Raw genomic sequence first — 11261 nt, 5'->3', positions numbered from 1 at the left:
AGTGGGCGGCTCTTGTTTTGTGTCGGCAGCAGCACGGTCCGCCGGAAGACTCCCAGGAGCCGTACCAGTATTCCCGGGAGTCCCAGAAGTTCTCCTGCCAGCTGGCCGTCCCCGAGGGAGACAACTCTTTCTACCTTGTGACCCTGTGCGTCGCCAACAGTGCTGGCGGCCAGTCCAGCAGACCCCACACGTTTGAGGGTTACGGAATCCGTACGTAAGCTCTCCCAGGCCTCCTCGGCCCCTTCCAGCTCTTTCCCTCTTGGGCTTCTCGGAGGGGCAGGGAGGGGCTGGGCGAAGGTTTGGTGAGCTGGGCCTTTGGGGCTTCACTTGACAAAAGGTCAGGCTGTGGCTGACCAGGGGAGCGGGGGAAGTGCTCGGGCTGGGGTGGCGTCCTGCTGTGGGGGTTTGCACAGCCTGGGGGGGGGGTCTTTCCTCGGTACACGGTTGCCGCTACACAAGAGCATCCTTTTCCCACAGTGCAACCTGACCCACCCGTCAACATCACGGTCACCGCCGTGGACCGCAACCCCCGCTGGCTCACTGTCACCTGGCGAGACCCGCCCTCCTGGAACTCATATTTCTACAGGCTGCAGTTCGAGCTGCGATACCGGGCGGAACGGTCCAAGACATTCACCACATGCATGGTAACTTCTCTTACTTCTGGATAGAAAAGTGCCCCTGGCTACTCAGGGGCAGTAGAAAGGCTGCTAGGAAGAAAGCAGCGGGTTCTGGGCCCTGTTCCGCACTCACCACCTGCGTGGCCCTGGAGGAGTCTCTGAGCCTTTCTGAAATGGCGGCATCGCCTATGAAAGGGAAATGCAAACCTCCCTGTGTAGGCCTACTGGTGAGCGCGGGAGTGACCTGGGAGGCGAGTGGGGCTGTGAGCATGTCGGGGCGTGGCCGGCAGGATTCCACGGTGCACGCGGGTGGGACAGTGACTTCCAGCTTCTGCCTGTGTTGGCCCAGAGGGCACCCGTGTTTCTGAGCTGCTGGGGTGATGGCAGCCCTTGGAGAAGCTATGCCCAGCCGGGTCGCCCCCTAGACCCCAGAGAGGGAGGGCCGAAGGGCAGGGCAGCCAAGGGCATCGTGTCCGTGTGGAGAGTAACATGCCTCTGCCCGCAGGTCAAGGAGCTGCAGTATCGCTGCACCATCCGTGACGCCTGGAGTGGCATGAGGCACGTGGTACAGCTGCGCGCCCGGGAGGAGTTTGGGCACGGCCTGTGGAGCGAGTGGAGCCAGGAGGTCCTGGGCACCCCCTGGACAGGTAGGTGCTGGTGGGCACGGAAGGGATGTTTCAGCGTTGCTGCTGTATCATCAGTTACCTGTTGCTATATAACAAGTCACCCCCAAACTCGGGGTAAAACAAACCATTTATCTGCTCAGGATTTTGGAAATGAGGCAGCGAGGCAGCGCTCGTGTTGGTCTTGCCTGAGACAGTACATGAGGTTGCGTCAGGCCTGCAGGACCCTAGGGGGCCTCACTCACATGCCTGACGGTTGGTGCCAGCAGGTGGCTGGGGCCCTGGGTTCTTCCCCAAAGCCTGGCCCCTTCCAGGAGGCCAGCCCAGACTCAAGGAGGGGAAATCATTTCACAACTTGATGGCAGGAGCCGCAAAGAATTTGTAGCTATATTTAACTTACCACAGTTACTAATGCTTTTTATTTAAAAAAAAAAAAAAAGATGTTAAAGGCCCTGGCCGGTGTGGCTCAGTTGGTTGGGTGTCATCCCATGCACCAGAAGGTGGCTGGTTCAATTACAGGTCAGGGCACGTGCCCAGGTTTTGTAGGGGGCGTGCAGGATGCAGACAGTTGATGTTCCGCTCTCACATCGATGCTTCTCTCTCTCCCTCTCCCTTCCTCTCTCTCTAAAATCAATAAAAATATTTAAAAATAAGTAAATAAAAACAAAAAAAGATGTTAAAGGTAGTAATAATTGCCTCTGAGGAATGATTGAAATAAGTGTGTTATAGAACATGAAAAATTCCAGAAAAATATGAAGAATAATTATCAATGGTATATCTTCCCAGCTAGAGAAAACCAGTGAGAACATTTTAGTATACTTCTTTCCTGTGTGTGTGTATTTTCTATATGTTATATATATATATAGTATATAAAATATTGTGAGCATTTCCATGTTATTAAATGTTACTCAATATTTTTGAAAATGTATTATTTAGTTATTGCATGATTAATTTTTTTTTTAACCCATGGGAATTTTTTTTATTTTTATTTCTTAAAGTATTACAAAGAGTATTACACATGTCTCCTTTTTTCTCCCCCTTGACATTCCCCCGGCTTCCCCCACCCCCCAGTGTCTTGTGTCCATTAGTTATTCTCATATGCATGCATATAAGTCCTTCGGTTGATCTCCTACTCCCCCCAACCCTCCCCAGAGTTCCCACTGTAGTTTGACATTCTGCTCAATGCTGCTCTGCCTCTGTATCCATTTTTGTTCATCAGTCTATAATGTTTCTTATTATCCATAAATGAGTGAGTTCATGTGGTATTTTTCTCAGCTTCCCAGGGGCCATCTCAGTCTCACAGGGGCCGTCTCAGCCTCACAGGGGCCGTCCCCGCCTCACAGGGGCCGTCCCAGCCTCACGGGGGCCGTTTCAGCCTCACGGGGGCCGCCTCAACCTCACGGGGGCCGTCTCAACCCCACCGGGGCCGTCTCAACCCCACCTGGGCCGTCTCAGCCTCACCGGGGCCGTCTCAACCTCACCAGGGCCGTCTCAGCCTCACCGGGGCCGTCCCAGCCTCACCGGGGCCGTCTCAACCTCACCGGGGCCGTTGCAACTCCACCGGGGCTGTTGCAACCCCACCGGGGCCGTCTCAACCTTACCGGGGCTGTCTCAGCCTCACTGGGGCCGATTTGACCTCACCGGGGCAACCTCACCGGGGCCGTTTCAACCACACTGGGACCGTTTCGACCTCACCGGGGCCGTCTCAAACTCACCGGTGCCATCTCAACCTCACCGGGGCTGATTCAACCTCACCGGGGCCATCTCAGCCTCACAGGGGCCGTCCCAGCCTCACCGAACCCATGGGCATTTTAAAAAAATGTTTTTATTGATTTGAGAGAGAGACATTGATGTGAGAAAGAAACATCAACCAGTTGCCTCTTCTACTGGGGATCAAACCAAAGCCTAGGTATGTGCCCTGACCAGGAATCAAACTCACAACCTTTTGGTGTTCGGGATGACACTCCAAATCAACGGATCCACCGAGCCGGGCCACCACGGGAATTTTTTTTAACTTTTAAAATTTTCATCCAATTAATACATGCCCAAGGCAAAGAAGCAAAGAAGGGCTTATAACAGCCCGTGTCTCTCGCCCCACCCCTCCCCATGTCCAGTCCTGCTCTCTGGAGGATGCCGCTTGGCTTTCAGTTTCTGTTTCTTCTGTTGGCACCCTCCTCAGCGCCGAGCAACAACCTAATATGGCTGTTTGTTTGCTTTTCCAAGAAGACAGTTTGAGACATTCTCTTGACTCTTTCCTGTGAACGATGAGGATTTAGCAGACCTAGACCCAGTGCAGGAATCTCTCTGACTACAGCCCAGAGAGTGGCCACCCCGCCTCTGCTTGAATGCTTCCAGAGATGGCGAGCTTACCACCCCTCGTCGTGCGGTCCCCAGTGTTCGTGTAGAAGGACTTCCAGGCTTGTTTCAGTGTCAGATCTCTTTAGCCTGTGCAGTGTCGTGAACCAAACCAGTCGTTCTTAAACACTAAGCAATTTAAAAAGACTCATTAATCGAGTGTGTCTGGATAAAATGGGGAAGGCAGACGTGACATCCATTGCCCAGGCCTGTCCCCACTCCTACCCCTTTCTCCTCCCCTGGCCCCAGGCCCCAGGGAGAGGACTTTATGTGGAGGCTGTGATGTGATGGTGTTTCCTCTAACCTGGCTTTGCAGTTTGGGTGTCCTTGTCCTTGTCCTGGGGGAGCCAGAGGAGCGGGCTTGGGCTGAGGGTGTCTTCCTTACTGGCCGCACATGATGTCAAGGGCAGGCTCAGATCTTTGTTGGCGCTTCCTGTCTCCTGGCCGTCAAGAGCGGAGGCAGCTTTCCACTGGACCCTTTTCTTCAGCTTATTTTCCCCTCGGACCTGGATAAGAAGAGAGGCCTAACTGCTCTATCTTCCGTAGGAAAAGCATTTAAATGAACGACAACGCCTTTCGGGCCGGACGGTGTTGACCTGGTCCTAGTTGTCTTTGATTTGTACACTCTTTGAACCACAGCACACTCGCTCCGTGAACACCGAACATGAATGTGGCCCGGGGAGCCTTTGTGAGGCAAGAACGTTAATTACAACATTGTGCAGAGGAAATGTCCCGGATATAGGCGGACACCCGCGGACACCCGCTTACCTTTGATTCCAGCCGCTGAACGTAGATCTCCACCAACAGCTCTAAGAAATCCCGTTTTTGTCAGTCCTTTCTTTAAAAAATTTTTTTGAATTGTGGTAAAAATATGCATAACTTAAACTTTACTATTTTAACCATTTTTAAGGATCTATAGTTCCGTGGCATTAAGGACTTTCACGTTGTTGTGCAACCATCGCCACCATCCATCTCCAGAACTTGTTTCTTCTTGCAGAACTGAAACTCTGTGCCCATAAACACTAACTCGCCATTCCCCCTCCCTCAGCCCCTAACAGCCATCATGTTACTTTCTGTCTCTGAGGTTGATATTGTAGGTACCTCATGTAAGTAGAATCACATGCAGTATTTGCCTTTTGTTGTGTCTGGTGTATTTCACTTAGCAGAGTGCCCTCAAGATTCATCCATATTGTAAAATGTCAGAATTTCCTCCCCTTTTAAGGCTGGATGATATCTCATTGTGTGTATGGCACATTTTGTCTGCCCATTCCTCTCTGGATGGACATCTGGCTTGCTTCCACCTTTTGACTATTGCGCACAAGGCTGCTATGAAGATGGGAGTGAGGATATCTGTTCAGGTCCCTCCTTTTAATTCTTTTGGGTATAAACCTAGAAGTGGGATTCACTTGGTAATTCCTTTTCATTTGCATTTTAAATTGGTTTTTAGAGTGAGAGCCAAGGAGAGGGAGAGGGAGAGATAAACTTCGATGTGAGAGCTATGTGAGAGAGAAACATCAATTGGCTGCCTCCTGCATACCCCCTACTGGGGATCGAGCCCCGACCGGGAATTGAACTGGCAACCTTTTGGTGCATGGGACGCCACCCAACCAACGGAGCCACACTGGCCAGGGCATGATAATTCATGTTTAAGTTTTTGAGGAACTGCCATACTGTTTTCCAAGTGGCTGCACCATTTTACATTCCTATCAGCAATGCACAGGGTTCCAGTTCCTTCACATCCTGGCTGGCACTTCTTACTTTCTGTGTGTTTTGGACAGTAGCCATCCTAATGTGTGTGAAGTGGTATTGTAGTTTTGATTTGCATTTTCATAATGAATAGCGACGTTGAGCATCTTTTCATGCGCGTGTCGGCCATTTGTTTATCTTTCTTTGCAGAAATGTCTATTCAAGTAGGAAGTTCTTTCTTATGTGAACAGCTCTGGCCTCACAGGGCCTCGCCCTCTGGGGTCACCCCTGACAAGTCTGCTAGCCTGCTCTCCGAATTCTCCGGAATTCCCAGAGGATCTGCGTCTGCTTGGGCCTCGGTTCCCAGGCTGTTGCTGGCTGGTTGGTGGGCTCCTCACCTGTCTGTGCACCTCCCCCGGAGCTGGTCTCATCTGTGACGTTCCTTTTTAAATTGTCGACGTCCTCCCCGCAGTGGGAGGTGATAGAGCAGCGGCAGTCTCTGACTTTCCAGCCTCGGGTCACTGTGCTCCTGTGACTTGCTAGAGTGACCACGTGAGCTCAGTCAGAACACTTGGCTTCTTCTCCCATAAGCAGCCGGAGAGTTTGAACTCCCCATCCTGTACATGTGTGCTTTTGGGGGGATCCTCAAAGCCCCAGGGGGGAATATATCCGAGAGAGAAACCAGAGGCTTCCCTCACCCCTTTACCCCCCATCCGCCACCCCACTGAGGCCGGGCTGATGAGCTGGGCTTCGGCGGGTGCTGCCCCCTTGAGGCTGGTGCCTGGCTGCACACGGGCTATGTTCCCAGGGAGATTCCCCTTTTTTGAGGGCAGGGCACTGAGTCATAGGTCTCGGGGTCCCTGCTCCATCCAGCAAAGGCAGGTGACTCACTGAGACTGTGTCACTGCGGGCAGGGAAGGGCAGGGAGACGAGGTTACTGACGGGGCAGCTGGGCAGTAGCTTTCTCCAGAAACGACTGGCAAAGGCCCCTTTGTGAAGTGGGCAGGGTGCCTGGGAAAAGCCCCTTGGACATAAGAGGGTTATTTCTTGCTCCTAACAAATTCCTTTCACTTTGCTTCATACCCCGCTCACCTACACCCAGAAAATAATGAGAACTATGTGTGACAGGGAGAGAGCAGAGTGGACCCATTTTTGGGGATCCCAGTGGTTGAAGGAGGTGCTAGAGGTTTGCATTTGCAGGGCCCTTGGGGTGCCCCGAGGCCAGGGCTGGGGACTGTCCAGGCGGGTGAGTCTCCCTGGCTTGGATCCTGGGAGGTATATACAGGGGTGGGCAAAAGTAGGCTTACAGTTGTTCATATGGAAAATAATGCAGTAATCCTATCTAATAGGAGGGAATATGCTAATTAACTGCCCTGCCCTCAAAGATGGCAGCGCCCTCAGCCAATAGGGAGGGAATATGCTAATTGACTGTCCTGCCCTCAGAGAATTTCCCGCCAAAATATAAGATGGCGCGTTAAAATGCCTATATCTTTTGAAGTATGGGTTCGATTGAAATGAAATATTTGGTAATACGCAGTTACATTCGGCCCGAGTTTACACGTTTCCCGCACTCCACCGCAAATCTATATGAACCGAGTTTAAGACGGCTCCCGCGGAGTACGCGCAATTCACGCGAGCCGACTTAACTCGTTTCCCGCAACCCAAGTGTTAACTGCCCTGCCCTCAAAGATGGCGGCGCCCACAGCCAATAAGGAGGGAATATGCTAATTGACTGCCCTGCCCTCAAAGATGGCGGCGCCCACAGCCAATAAGGAGGGAATATGCTAATTGACTGTCCTGCCCTCAAAGATGGCGGCGCCCACAGCCAATAAGGAGGGAATATGCTAATTGACTGCCCTGCCCTCAAAGATGGTGGCGCCCACAGCCAATAAGGAGGGAATATGCTAATTGACTGCCATACCCTCAAAGATGGCGGCACCCACAGCCAATAAGGAGGGAATATGCTAATTGACTGCCACACCCTCAAAGATGGCGGTGCCCACAGCCACAAGATGGCAGCGCCCAGTCCCCTCAGCCCCCCAGCTGCCCAGAGCCGCCTGAGGCTCCGGTAACCAGGGCCGGCAGAGGCTTGCGCTGCCGGCAGTGGCAGCAGCAGAGGTGTGATGGGGCATCACCTTCCCCTGATCGCCAGGTCGCCTCCCGCCCCTGAGGGCTCCCGGACTGTGAGAGGGGGCAGGCTGGGCTGAGGGACCCCCCTCCTGTGCATGAATTTTCATGCACCGGGCCTCTAGTTAATGAATAATAATACAAGAATAAACTCTGTTTCACGGACTCACAACTGTGAGCCTGCTTTTGCCCCACCCTGTATTGTCATCTAAACCCTCTGGCCATCCCGTTCTGGGAGCGCATTTGACAACAGCCCTCCTTCTCGAGCTCCTGTCTCTGTGTGAGCCACACCACTGCTGCAGGCATCTGTCTCCCCCCAACCCACAGCCACGGCTCCCATTACTTTTCCCGTGAAGTTCAAACTCCTGAGTGTGCAGAAGGCCTCCCTGGGCTGCCTGCCCACCTCTGCCGCATGCCTGGCTCCCCTTCACTTACCTCATTTCCTCCAGCTGGACTGAACCTGGCCCAGCTTCACACGCATGTCCTTCCATCCTCAAGCCACGTAATCCTCTGGTCAACTCCCTCTTCCGTCCAGCTTATCTTTGCATCACCTCCTCCTACATTCTCGCTGCCTGCCCAACCTGTCTGCATAGCTCAGAGGTTCCTTTTCACAGGTCCATAACATCTCAAAAAGGACCCAAGAAGGTCATCAACTTTTTTTTTAAATCCTCCCCTAAGGGTATGTTAATTGATTTTAGAGTGAGAGAGAAAGAGGGAGAGACGAGAAACATTGATTGGTTGCCTCCCATACCTTCCCCAACCAGGGATTGAACTCACAACCTAGGTATGTGCTCTGATTGAGTCTCCCAGCTTGGGCTAAGGTCATCAACTTTTGCTTTTGCTGAGTAAGGACAAAAAATTAAACAATTAAGGAAAAATGCTGTGGCTGTTTACCATCACCATCCTCCTTTCCTATATAATAAAAGGCTAATATGCAAATTGTCCGTTTGACCAGGGGGCGGGGCCGGCCAGCCAACTGCCCCTGTCACCCCTGCCAGCCCGCCTGATCAGCCCCATCCGTGCACGAATTTGTGCACTGAGCCTCTAGTTATTTCATAAAAGAGAGGATGAAATAGGGCGTAAGCTCAGAATGAAGGACACTTTGGCAACTTTACTTCAACTAGGTATCCACATCACCTTTTCTGGATGTTTCTCTTTTGGCCTAAGGCCAGTAGACTTGTTTACAGACCATCCTTGGGGGTGTTGGGACCCCACTGGGAGACTGTCAGCTCCTCCTGAGGTTTTTGATTTCTTTTCCCTCGAATAGTGGAGCAATGATTAACTTTCTGGTTGGTGGTTTACAGGGTGTGAAGGAAGGTGTGAAGCCAAGGGAGGGAGTGAGCATGTGCAGAGTGGAAGGTGTTGTGGGTGGTTGGCCTGTGTGTGTCCTTGTCTCTCCCCAACCCTGCTCTTCCCATGAGTGTGGCTTTGTGGTTCATTCTTCTCTCCTTGTTCCCTCATCTCTCTGCCACCCAGTCGCCTCCTTTGTCTTTCTTTTTTCTCTTTTAATTCTCAGCCCACTCCTATTTTTCCTCTCTGTACTTCAACCCCTGGGCCCTATCCAGTAGCCCATATCTTAACTTGTCATTATATATCATTTAAAAATTTTAATACCAGAGGCCTGGTGCATGACATTTGTGCACTCAAGGGGGTGGGGGTGGGCGGGTCCCTCAGCCTGGCCTGTGCCCTTTCACAGTCCGGGAGCCCTTGAGGGATGTCTGACTGATGGCTTTGGCCCATGGGGAGCGGGCCTAAGCCACAGTCGGACATCCTTAGCGCTGCCGTGGAGGTGGGCTGCTGTGCTCGCCAGCCGTTAGCCTGGCTTGTGGCTGAGCAGTGCTCCCCCATGGGAGTGCACTGACCACCAGGTGGCAGCTCCTGCATCGAGTGTCTGCCCCCTGGTGGTCAGTGCGCATCATAGCGACTGGGCATTCCGCCCTTTGGTTAATTTGCATATTACCCTTTTATTATATAGAATAATGGACCTATAACATTGTATGATTTGATATATGTATATATCGTGAACTGATCACCACAGTAAGTTTACTTAACTTAATCCGTCGCCACAAGTGGTTACAAATTTTTTTTCTTGTGATGAGAACTTTTACGATCGACTCTCTTAGCAACTCTGGCATATACAATACAGTGTTATTAACTATAGTCACCATGCTGTACATTACATCCCAGAAGTTACTGTGTTCTCTGTTCCTAATTTTGAGAATTGGGCCAGTTTTTAAACAAATATTATTGTGTTCCAGGCCAGAGTTAGGTGCTTTTAGTGTGTAATCTCGGGTGATCTGTGCAGGAGGAAGCCACCCCCTTGCTTAGAAATGAAGAAACAAGGACTAAAAAGAGGTTAAGGGTCTTGACCAAGGTTACACATCCTGTATGAAGAAGGTCTCTGCCGTCTTTTATATTGAATTTCTGTATTCCAAAACTCAAGCGAGTAAACCCAAACCAATTTTCAAATTAATGGAAAAAAGTTTCTTGTTTTAGAATCTCATATGAAAAAAGCCCCACAACACACATGTGGTCTTCTATTAATCTCATTTATTAGAGTATGGCCATTCATTCATCTATATATATAAAAGGCTAATATGCAAAGTGTCCTCACGGGAGTCCAGGAGTTTGATTTCTCACTATGATGTGCGTTGACCACCAGGGGGTGGCGTGGAACGAAGGAAGGCCCCAGCCAGCAGCTGGAAGGCCCCGATCGGCCCTGATTGCCGGCCAGGCCTAGGGACCCTACCTGTGCAGGAATTTCGTGCACCGGGCCTCTAGTTTTATTATAAAATAATAGTACACAGGGGGCAGTGAATCATAGTTCCTTCCCCTCTTTCACCCAGCGTGGCAGTGAAGTGAGGCATTAGGAAATATAAAATACGTGAGGAGAAATAGGAAGTACTTTTGCCTAAACAGAAAAGGAATGTGCTCCTCAATGCTAATAGCTTCCCACAGCCTTCGTGAGTCTCGGTGTCTTTGTAAAACGGGGTCATAGCGCCCGCCTCCTGTGATGCTGTGAGGGCGAAATGGGATGATAATACAGGCAAGTGAGCTATTTGGAACTGGTGTGTAGTTACCCTCAAAATGTTGGTGCTAGACATATTAGCGGTATTTTATTAGTATGCTCTTAGCATTATTAATCTTATCTTCGTTGAGCCCTAATTTCTTCATCTGGAAAATGAAAATGATTATTAATAATGATGCAACAGTTACTCCACTTTCCGTCTCGGGACAAAATGGTCTGAATTAGGGGCCCCCATGGTCATCTTGGGAGATGTTTAAAAAGTCTTGTTATGTAAGACAATGTTATTCTGTATTAGAAAACTTTTACTCATTCTGGTAACATTCCTGGGTTATTTGAAATGATACCAAACTAAAACCCCCGCTTTGCGCCTGGGAAACGGAGTCACCAAAGGTTAAACGCCCTTCTCTGGACCACATGCCATGATGGGGGTCAGAGCTGAGGGTAGAAACTATACAGGTCTCCCTTTCTTCCTAAAACCTCTCTCTGGGTTTGGGGAGTCTTTTACAAACCCTGATGTCTGGTCCCATCCCCAAGATTCTGAGGCCATAGGTCGAGGGTGGAGCCTAAAGGGCCGCGGGTAAGGCTGAGCATGGCTGGGTTTGGGAACCACTGGACTGAATGACCATCCATGGTCAGCCGTATTTCCTCAGCAGTGCTGCCCATCTCCTGGCGTTTGCTTTCATTCTCCATCCGTCCTCCAGTCACTTGCGGCTGTGATTCTGTCCTTTGCTGGGCTCAGCTGGGAGGAACACAAAGCAATGAGAATAAGGGTCTTTCCCATTTATTCTTGGTTGATTTGGGGCTCACTTGCTGTGTGACCTTGGA

At 50.9% G+C, this 11261-nt stretch overlaps 1 protein-coding gene across 1 annotated transcript in view; it reads left to right on the top strand.

Annotated features, from left to right (window-relative positions):
• IL6R (interleukin 6 receptor) overlaps positions 1 to 11261 on the top strand; it is a 29716-nt gene that overhangs the window by 3515 nt on the left and 14940 nt on the right. The window contains 3 exon segments of the mRNA XM_023759166.1: positions 33 to 210; positions 478 to 644; positions 1123 to 1264. Coding sequence (XP_023614934.1) covers positions 33 to 210; positions 478 to 644; positions 1123 to 1264 — 487 coding nt within the window.

The sequence above is a fragment of the Myotis lucifugus genome, unplaced genomic scaffold (genome assembly GCF_000147115.1).
Source record: "Myotis lucifugus unplaced genomic scaffold, Myoluc2.0 scaffold_151, whole genome shotgun sequence".
Classification (NCBI taxonomy): Eukaryota; Metazoa; Chordata; class Mammalia; order Chiroptera; family Vespertilionidae; genus Myotis; species Myotis lucifugus.
Note: the sequence above shows the minus strand (reverse complement) of the source record. Positions and strands in the feature narration are given on the sequence as shown.